The 10310-nt window shown below is 57.3% G+C and overlaps 1 protein-coding gene across 1 annotated transcript; it reads right to left on the bottom strand.

The window, feature by feature from the left end:
- Window positions 1-407: 407 nt before the first annotated feature.
- On the bottom strand, window positions 408-9338 carry ZBP1 (Z-DNA binding protein 1). Its single transcript, XM_081149224.1, has 9 exons — window positions 9169-9338; window positions 7069-7290; window positions 6354-6461; window positions 6201-6263; window positions 5605-5778; window positions 4210-4374; window positions 2926-3144; window positions 1786-2025; window positions 408-838 (listed from the first exon to the last, which is right to left on the bottom strand). Exons 1-9 carry the CDS (start codon window positions 9200-9202, stop codon window positions 546-548), a joined length of 1518 nt encoding a protein of 505 aa, XP_081005350.1. The 5' UTR covers window positions 9203-9338; the 3' UTR covers window positions 408-545.
- Between the last annotated feature and the right edge of the window lie 972 nt (window positions 9339-10310).

Here is a 10310-nt window from a genome sequence, read left to right as displayed (position 1 = left end):
GCTTTCCTTCCCCAGCTTTGAGAAAGTCAGGTCTTAGTGAGGAGAAGAGAGTGGGCCACCACGGAAGGTGGTCCACGAGGGTGGATGGACCCCTGACCTTGCTCATCGGTACCCTCCCTCTTGCTCCCTGGACAGTTCACCCTTATTCCCACCTCAGGGCCTTTGCACTTGCTGTTCCTACCACTGCAGTGCTGTCCTCAGGTCTTTGCTTGGCTGGCCCAGGGCACCCCTCCCAGAGCCCGCTGCCCCCCAGCCTGCTGACTCCCTGAGCACCCCTCCCATCAGCTCACCTCCTCTGGCACCCCGAGGGTTCCGGGGGTGGCCCTGTCGTTCTGCTCCTGGCCACCACAGACATAGCCTTGGCCTAGCCCCCGTGTTCATGCTGGCCACGGTCAGGAGGCAAGAAGGTCAGCAATGGCATTTATGGGTCATGACTGACTAAACAGTGCTCACTGGCACCACGGGCTCCCTTTCAGCTTCCGTCCACCCTCAGGCTGTTTGTTCTGACCCCACCTCCCCTAGAACCCGTGCTGGGCTCAGTCCACTCAGGGGCCATCTTCTGCAGCTTCTGGATCCTTGCCTTCAAGAGTCATCGCTTCCAGGTGGGAGGTGAACGTGGACATGTTGGGGTCAGCACGACCATCATAGTGTGGGGACTTGCCTCTGGGCTCTGCGGCTCCGGACCGAGGCTCTGCGGCTCCTGACTGAGGCTCTGCGGCTCCGGACCGAGGCTCTGCGGCTCCTGACCGAGGCTCTGCGGCTCCTGACCGAGGCTCTGCGGCTCCTGACTGAGGCTCTGCGGCTCCTGACCGAGGCTCTGGGGCTCCTGACCGAGGCTCTGGGGAAGAGACGGTGCCAGAGGGACGTAAGCGCCTCGCATCCAATAACCGAGGCGATTTGGTTCACTGGGGACCATTACAGGAGCTCCCTGCTTCCCCACCCCACTTTGCTCTGTCCCCAGGTTGTATTCACAGATACCCTGAAATCGAGCACCATGTTGCATTGGCCCTGCTTAAACCCTCCAGGGGCTCCCAGCTCACTTCAGGTAAGATCCAGACCTTCCCTCAGGCTTCCTGGTGTGGCGACCATCGGTGCCCTCCCTCTCGCTCCCTGCACAGTTCACCCTTATTCCCACCTCAGGGCCTTTGCACTTGCTGTTCCCACCAGGGCAGTGCTGTCCTCAGGTCCTTGCTTGGCTGGCCCAGGGGCCCCTCCCAGAGCCCGCTGCCCCCAGGTTTCATTGTTTTGTGCAGCGCTGCTCTTTCTTTGACAAGCTCAGTTGCTTTGTGAGTTGTCTCTGTTCCCTCCTGGACGCTGATCCCCATGAGCAGGAAGCACTTGTGTGCTTTGCTCCTTGCTGTCGCTCCCGGGAGGGGGCATCTGAGGGGAGGCTGGGGCTGGGTCCGGAGGGCGGGGGGAACTGCTGCTTCCTCAGATTTGAAAGATGGGAGAGGGAGCTACAACATTATCTCTTGGGAAGAGTCTGCGGACTGAGTCACTAGGGCAGACGGGCGGGGCTGGAGGAGGGGCTCCGGAAGGCTCCAAGGAGTGACAGAGTCACAGGCGTGGGCCTGAGTTGGCTCCTCAGTTTCCAGGTGGAGAGGGGCTCAGTGATGGGTTAGGTCCTGGGCTAACACCCTCTAACACCCTCGTTACTATGACACTCCACCCCCCTGACTCTGGGAAAGGGGAGGCTCATGCATGACTGCTGAAGAAGTGAATGAATGAATGAATGAATGAGAGAAAGAGAAAACTTTCCGGGGCCCCACCAGGCCCCAGGCTCACCTGCGTCCTCTGTTGGCTCCCCAGGATCCCCGCTGCTGTCCTCAGGCCCTGCCCCTCCTCCTGGGCCAGCTGCCGCCAGGCCAACACTCATTCTGTTGCTGTTGCCAATGGCCACCTCCTCCAGGAAGCAAGACTTGATGCGGACCCTCTGGGTCGTGTCCCCCTTCCCCTCGGGGGAAGGTCCTGGTGTGGGCATTCGAACTTCGAAGGAAGCTTCTGGGCCAGCAGTGGTGGCAGAGGCTGTGGGTCAGCCGAAAAAGAGGTGCCAGGAAGGATGTGAGCAGCTGGGCAGGGCCCGGAGCCAGACCCCCATCCTGGCCCTCAGGCCCTCCCCAGCTGGCCATCTCTGGCCCCACCTCCTGGGGTGCTCTGCACTCACTGTCAGCCTGTCTGGGCTGCGGGCGCTGTCCCCTCCCCCAAAGGCCCCCGGGTTTGGGTCCCACCTCCTCCTGCCGCCCAACTGACCTGCCCCCCCCCTCCCGCTCCCCCTCCCCCTGCCCAGCAGCTCTAGAACAATGTTTCAACCTCGGTTAAAGTCTTCTCGAGGCCCCTAGCCGGGTCCCCAGCCCCTGCTGTCCTGCTCTTACCTGTCCCACCCAAACTTCAGGAAGGACTTGTCCACGCTTGGCCTCACCTCCTCTCATTCCCCACGCTCCTTCTGTCCCCTCAGGCCGCCACTGACCGCTTGCTGTTGGACCCCGTGGAGCTCCTGCCCCCGGCTTTCCCCTCCCTCGCAGGCCTCCCTTCTGGCCTTCTCCAGCCTGTCTCTGGTTACCAGTGCTTAGTAGGGCACCAGGTACTCAGGCGGCTCCTGTCCTCCGCCCTCCTTAGATGCCATTCCAGTTGGCCATCGCCTCTGCCCCTGCTTCAGCTGCCCAGCCCTGCTGCTGCACGCCCATTGCACAGATGAAAACACTGAGGGTTCCTAAGGGCCATAGTCGCCCCGGGAGCCTGAGTACTGGCGCTCAGCGCCCCACTTGCTCCCCTCTGGTACAGCTCCTGGTGTGCAGAAAGGAACTTCCCATCATGCCTCTCTCCCTGCCAAGACTGGCTCAGGTTCTGTCTAGTGAGGAGCCAAACGGGGTGGTGGGTGTGGGGTAGGATGGGGTGAGGCAGGATGGCCGTGTGCTCCCCACTTACCTGGGGAGCTGACAGAGGAGCTGCTGACAGAGGGGCTGTGGCCAGGGCCCATGGCCGGGGTGCTGTAAAGGCTCATCTCGTTGCTGTGTCCCAGCTGCACCCGTTTGAGCACAGACTCGCCTATGCAGATGTCCTGGGGCTCCCTGGATCCAGCCAGGGCATCCTGAGTTGAGGGATCAGCTGGTGCAGGTTGAGGGAGGTAGAGGGGAGCCATGAAGCCTGGCAGAAGACACAGCAACATGACCTCTGACCTTCACCCTCTGACCCTCCCAACACCCACACACACAAAGTCCTGGCTGGACAAAGGAGACAAGCCTCTGAATTCTTCCTGGACACCACTGGACAGGTGGCCCAGCAGAACAGTTAGCACGGGGCTCCCCAGGTTTTGGGGTGTTACTGGGGTGCACTCAAAACCCAAACAGTGAGCACATCCTCTGCCTTCTAGACATTCTCAGTCCTCTGAGCCCATCAGGAGAAAGTCCCCTCTGGGTAAATACATCTCTAACCAGTGCTCAGAGCCTCCGTCACTTATTTTTTCAGTATTTATTTTTATGGTGACCTTCATGGTTTCCAAAATAAGGTAATGCTATACAAATTTATTTTTAAATAATTTTGAGTAGAATGAAAGGGAAGTCATTTAACAGCATTAAGTCAATAATCAGACATGGGCATGGATGGAATCAAGCAGGGGGAACTCAGAGGACTGAAGCTGGGCAAACGTTGGTTTAGATTCTAGAACAAAGTTCCTCATTTCACAGTTGGGGAAACTGAGGCCCAGAGCAGGGAAGGGTTCTTTTGAGGTCATAGGGAGTGTTCTCACTTTGGGGATGATGCTCTCACTGGTGTCCCACGGCTGGACTGAGGGGTGACCCTCTCTCACCACAGTGCCTGGCAGGACTGTATTTCATCAGAACTGGGGTGCTACTGGTGAGACGCTGTCCGGTTTCTGAGATGTTATAATGTGGGGGAAACAGTGTGTCTCAGAACAATGGCCCCTTGCGTCATTCTACTGAGGGAGAGTGAACTGAGTATTTCTCATGGGAAAATATTGGGTCCCCTGGAAGATGAGATAAAAGGTATTGGAATGAAGGGGAATCAGGAAGGGTTTGATCCAGGCACGAAGAAAGACATCCTCATTCTCAGGAGGCCATGAAGGACGACCGCGGCGACCTGAAAACCACCCTTTCTCCTCAGAGGGTTGAAGACCCCCTATTCCCTGCACACACCCAGATGGAGCAGCTGCCCCCGAAGGTCCCTTCTCATGGTGTCCCTCAGAGGACTCACCGCTCTCCCCAGGGGCCGTTTGTCTCACGATGCTGTTCCCATGTCCAATCTGGACAGCTTCAGAGTTGTTGATGGAGATGCGGCTGTGTGGCGCGTTCTGACAGATCGTGATTGGGTTTTGCTGGTAAACGATCATGGTGGACTGACGTGTTTCCCTAGGCTCCTCTGCAGAACAACACTTCACTTAATCCCTTTGTACCTCCCGAGGGGACAGGGGTTCCAAGTGCCGGCTGGCAACACCAGAGTCTCCCGGAAAGCTTGGAGATACAGATGTCCAGGTGCCCACCCCGGGGGAGCTGAGTCCTCAGGCCCTAGGTGGGACCCAGGAACCAGCATGTTTGACAAATGCCACCAGCATCTCAATGACCCTCTCTTGGATATCATCACGGCAGATCACCCTACCTGTGTGCCCTCTGCTACCCAGGGAGAATGAAGGGAGCTCCCTGCTCACCCTGCCCTCTGCCCCTCTCCCTTGGAGGCAGCCACAGGCTGACCCCCGAGCGCCCTCCAGCCAATGCTACACATGGCTGTCCATGGACTGTTTCTGGCCACCAGACAAGCTTTGCATTTTTAAGAATTTGAATTTGTCATCGGTGTTTAAACTCTGGCCACTGTCACAGGTGATCATTCCTGGGACGAAGGGGGTCTCAGTGAGCAGCGGCGTCTGCCTCACGTGGGCCAGCCTGGCACCTGCCCGACGCTTCGCCAACTCCACACACAGGGCCACATTCCCACCTTCGTGAGCCTTAGGCTCTGGTGCCTTCGCAGGCCCCTTCCTCAGTTAAAAACAAATTTAAATTACATGTTATGACTGCATTGGGGTAAAGACATATAATCTAGGTGAAAGTCATTATTAACTATTCATTATTACTATAATGTTCACTCTTCTGATTTTAAGAGAAATGACATTGCCACGGACCGGTAAAAGAACAGTGGGCTGTAGGCCCTGAGGCTGCTGCACTTAGTGGATAAGTGGCGCTGGGACTCCACCCTGTGGCTATCTGAGCCCAGCCTGGTCTTCTTTAGCAATGTCAAAACTCCAAGTTGGGCAAAGTGCCTACAGAAAACTGTTAGCAAATGCAGGCTGAGCCCTGCACACAGGGCTGATACAGTCAGGAGTGGGCCACTCCCCTCTCCCTCCCAGCCCCTTGCCTTCGGCAACTCCAGTCTCAGGCCCCACCTCCAAGAAGCCTTCCCTGGTTACTTCCCCCAGCATGCCCCTCCCTCCTGGAACTGCCTTCCAGTGACCGGTCAGCAAGATCACTGCAAGCTTCTGGGAGGTTCTGAAGGTGGGGCAGGCCAAGTGCTTAGCAGGGCGTCCAGCAGGACCAATGCTGGGTGTTAAGGTGTCTCTTCCTCTGCCTTACCCAGGTATGGGAGCAGGTAAGGGCCTACCTGGTTGATAAATAGCCCATGCCTTTGAATTCTGGTCAAGGTCCAGAAGGTGCTTCCTCCTCATGTCATATAAGTCTGGGTTGACGTCCTTTGCGGTCTTCATCCCCAGGGACTGGGCAATGACCAGGGCCTTACAGGGCCCTCCGGCTTTCAGAAACCTGTAGATCTGTTCCTCTGGGAGGTAAGAGGGCGGTGGTTAAGGTGGACCCCGAGTTTGAACCTGCTCCGCTGCTTACTAGCTGTGCGACCCCGGGCAAACCCAGCCCCTCTGCCCAGTCCCTCCTCTGAGAAATGTGGGTAATAATAACGCACACAGGGGTTGTTCTGAGGGCCTGGGATGGACATCGAGTGCTCTGTGCAGTGCTTGGCACCTGGCAGCTGCACAGTGAATGCCAGCTCTTGATCAGAGAAATCAACTCTCAGGCATTTAGCTTCTTCCACTGCAGACTGATCGCTGCTCTGAGCATTTTGTGGGAGCCTCAGGGTGGGGGGAAGAGCCCCTGAACTCTCATAACATCTCAAGTGGCCAAAGAGAGTTGGCAGTCAGAAGAAATGGGCCCCATGTCCCAGGAGCTGAAAGGAAGTGGGATGCTTACGCTGTTCACTGAGCTGAGAGCCAGGTTTCTGAGGAATTGCGACTATGTCTTGTGGGGGCCTTTCTGCTGGAGAAAGAAAGAAGAGTCAGCCGGGCTGGCGTGGCTCAGCGGCTGAGCATCGACCTAGGATCCAGGAGATTGTGATTCGATTACCGATCAGGGCACAGGCCCGGGTTTCAGGCTTGGTCCCCAGTAGGGAGAGTGCAGGAGGCAGCAGACCAATGGCTCTCTTATCTTTGATGTTTCCATCTCTCCCTATCCCTGAAATCAATAAAGATATTTTTTAAAAAAATTAAAAAAGAAAGAAAGACAGGTCAGGAGGTGGGACGGGGGCTCTACCAGAGAAGACAGGCCGCTGGCCTTCCAAACTCTGATTCTCCAGCTCAGCAGACTGGCTTCAAGTCCTGCCCTGCCTCCTTCCAGCTGCGCGGCTTCCCTGCCACCTGACGTCTCTTACCGTCTGGGTGAACCCGGGCACCGCCTGGCCCACTATAAGTACCTGACAAATGTCAGCTCTTTCAGTCTGTGGGCTACAGAACTAGGTAAGAAAATCTAGTGTGATGTTAAGTTTGTTCTATTATTATTATTATTACCATTATCATTGTCATTATTACTTTGTTATTATATTTTGCTGAGCACCTACTATGTGCTGGCACTGGGCTGAACCCTTCGCAGCTAATCCTCTCGAAACCCTACAAAGCAGCCCTACTCTTGTCTCCACTGGCCAGAAAAGGAAGTCAAGGCACAGTGAGGGGGCATTATGCACCCCCGAGGGGCAGAGCCTGTGTTCAAACCCAGGCACAAATCCAGGCTTGTCCTCGCCGGGCCTGCTGGTGCTGGGTCCCCCGCCCCCCAGGATGGCAGTTACCATGGCTGGGCTGGGCCGGCTCTGTGGGAACCACTTCTCCAGTCCCACCCACGCCCAAGCGCCATGTCGCAGGGCCCACGAGATCCACTTTCAACTCTTTCTTCATCCCGTAGAGAACTTGGTTGAGCCTCTTCTTGAGCACTTGGCACTCCTTTGCCAGCTGGGCAGTCTTCACGGGGGAGCCGGCGTCCTTCAGCACCTGCAGGATCCTCTGCTCAAGGTCTGGGAGAGGAGAGAGGGGCAGGGGCGAACTGAGTGCCCCACATCGGAGCTTGGGCTGGAGGCTGGGGGCGGGAGGCCCACGTGGGAGGGGCCGGGCCAGAGCCCCGAGGAGACACCTGTTCAGTGAGGGGCACATGGCTGATCAGAAATGACCTTGGCTGGACATCCTGGTGGCCAGAGGAGGTGCCCAGGCCTTCAGCATGTCCATCTGCTGTGAGCGGCTGGGGGCAGGTGGGCGCTTAGCTCTCAGGGATCTTGAGAGCAGAGGGGACTTGAGGGGGCAGGATGGGGAGGGTGAGGGCCAGAGGGCAGGAGCCAGGAGGGAGAGGAGGGGAGGTGGCGGAGTGGCCCCGGAGGCGCGCCACTCAGTTCCCAGAGCCCCGCTTCCTCCTCACTTCACACTCCGCCCTCCGCAGGGCTCGCAGCCCCGGCAGTGGGTTTGCCTTGGAAATTCTGCTCCCGGCTCTCTCCTGGCCCCTCATGTCTTCTCTGCTTCTACCTCCTTGGGGCAGGATTCCCCAAACCAAGCCAGCTGCTCCACAGGGCGTGTGAGGACAGGATGCCCCGCCCGCCTGTCACCAGGAAACCCTGCCCCGGGAACCCCAGGGCAATGCAGAGCAGGGCCCTGCGGGGAGCAGTCCCGGACCCCTTCCATGGTTGGCCGGCCTGTCCGATCCTTTGCCTTCTGGCTATTGCCACTTCCTTGGTGGCAGTCCTAGTGGGGGAAGGGACAATCCACTTCCGCACTCTCCGGCTGGGGGCTGCAGCTTGCCTTACTGGTCACAATATTTGTGTCCTTGCCCGGCGGGTAAAGTGCAATTAGAATCCCTGAGGTGCCCCCTGCTTCACCCACCAAATTCTGCCCCACGCAGTCACCAGCCACCCGAAATCCTTGTCCAATCAACCACACACCTGGCTTTGCCTTGTCCTGAAAAGAGTTTTGATTCTTGAAAAGCCTGCCCCTGGGTGAGGCTCCCCCTCCACGGCCCTGACTGCAAAGGAGAAGTGGAGGGAGCTGAGGTCTCCAGCAAATGGGAGGCTGTGAAATGATCCAGCTACAAGTGACAAGTGACAATGACAAGGTGATAAGGAAAGGAAAGCCCAGCAGGGAAGAAGTTAAACGTGATTATCGAGTGCCCTTGGCCAGTACCTGCGTGTCCCCCTTGGGGAACTGCGGCAGGAGCCTGGGAACCGGTTGGGCTGCCTGGGCCAGGCACTGCCCTCCCTCCCCAGCGCGCCTGCTTTCCCTCCGTTTTGATCCCTGGGTGTGAGCCCCAGCTCTGCCACCTACTAACTGTGCAACCTCTCTGTGCCTCAGTTTCTCCATCTGTGAAGTGGGGGTGATAGCAGCTACTTCAAAGATTGTGGTGGGGATGAAATGAGCTAATGATAACAATAACCAAAAAAACCCAACCCCCACCCCAGCCTACAGCCCACAGGCCACCAGGAGCACCCTAGAATAGGACGATTGCTCAGCGCCCTCCCCACCCTGGCAGCTGGTGCCCTCCCGGGAGGGAAGTGAGTGCATCGAGGGAATGCAAACCTCTTATCAAAGCAACTGGTGCTGTTTCTCAACATGAGTGTGAAAACCTTGCCCCAGCCCCCAGCAGCAGCCGGACGCCGGAGTCTTTTTACCTCTCAGGGCCTTGGTGGTCCCCTGTGTGAGATGGAAACATCACGGCGCTCCCGCTGAGGTTATTGTGAAATGCATGCGAGCACATTGCCAGGCGCCCAGGGCAGAGCCAGCCTCGGGCCAGCCTCCTCCATCTGGGTGCTGCGTGCTCCAGGGTTGGGTCGCTATCATTGCTGTAATCTAGGCCAAGCAAAGCGGTGCCAGCCCCCCCAGGTTCCCACTGTTCCTTGGAAGGAAGAAAGTACCTCTTTCGTCTGGGTTTGCAGACACCTGGGCCATGATGACAGCAGCTGCTAGAAGCCCCAGGAGACTTGGGGTGCAGTGGCTAGTTCCTGGGCCGTGGGCTTGAGAGGGTGGGCTGGGTCAGGCTGGGTGTTCCTGCGTGGCTGAGCCTGGGCGTCTGGCAGCTGTGACTGGGAGGCTGGCTCCTCGGGGCAGGTGTTAGCTATTTACACCCCGGAAGCAGAGGCCTCTGGGAGCTGAACTGATCAGCATTTTGAAGAAAAAGAAATTGAAACTTCTGTGTGTGGCAATCAAAAGAAACAAAATTGAAAGCAGAACTGATGAGCGAGAGGGAGTGGACTAGATGTCAGCAGGGCAGAACAACTCACAGGTTCTGGAACTTCCGGTGCCCAGTGATACCCACCCTGACACCCCCACACAGAGGCTAAGGCACCTGGGTGGGTGGATGGGTGCCTGCGATCATGTGCGTTTCAAAATGACAACTCTCTTTAATGAGCATCTACTGTGTGCTTTCAAATCTCGTGTGCCCCTCGAACTCACCTACAGGGTAGGGACTAGTACTGGCCTCTTTGTCAGAGGGGAAACTGAGCCTCAGGTCAGTGAGGTCACTTGTCCAAGACCACAGAAATGCTTGGGTTCTAACCCTGCCCCTCCCACACATTTACTGGCTGTGTGACCTTGGGCAAGCTATTTAACTTCTCTGTGCCCCCATTTACTTCCAGTGTCATTTACAGCCATGAGAACATTTGGGGACCCACATTTCACGAAAAAGACCCCATCTCTTTCATAAGCAAGATCCCCAAGCAGTTCAGTCACTGCTCTCTTTCAGGTAATAGAAGTGAAACTGAGGCCTACAGAAACGAAGGGTTTTGTGTGAGGCAGCCAAGAGGATCAAGAACTCAGCCCAGGAAACCCTGGGGTTAGGGGCCCCCAGGTGCAGAGGCCTGGGCGGCAGCGGATGTCCTGCTCCCTCTGGGGACACTCGCCAGGCGTCATTTCTGCAGAGGGGTTAAGAACAGCGATAGCAGCAAGGGAAGGGGTCCCGGAGGCTTGTCCAGAAGCTGCCTTTGCAGAGCAAGCAGGAGTCCGGATGCTCAGTGCGCGTCCAGATCAATGAAAGCCGAATCTCGGGGGCGAGGCCGAG

The sequence above is a fragment of the Miniopterus schreibersii genome (assembly GCF_964146895.1).
Source record: "Miniopterus schreibersii genome assembly, chromosome: 10".
Classification (NCBI taxonomy): Eukaryota; Metazoa; Chordata; class Mammalia; order Chiroptera; family Miniopteridae; genus Miniopterus; species Miniopterus schreibersii.
This window is presented reverse-complemented; position numbering and strand designations above follow the sequence as displayed.

Excerpts from the sequence above, each read along its gene's own strand:
- ZBP1 (XM_081149224.1), bottom strand. The coding sequence starts at position 9,202 with ATGGCCCAGGTGTCTGCAAACCCAGACGAAAGAG. Across the intron at positions 3,145-4,209 it reads AACGGCCCCTGGGGAGAGCG|GCTTCATGGCTCCCCTCTAC; the intron begins GTGAGTCCTCTG and ends GTCTTCTGCCAG. Across the intron at positions 839-1,785 it reads GGAGCCAACAGAGGACGCAG|AGCCTCGGTCAGGAGCCCCA; the intron begins GTGAGCCTGGGG and ends TCTCTTCCCCAG.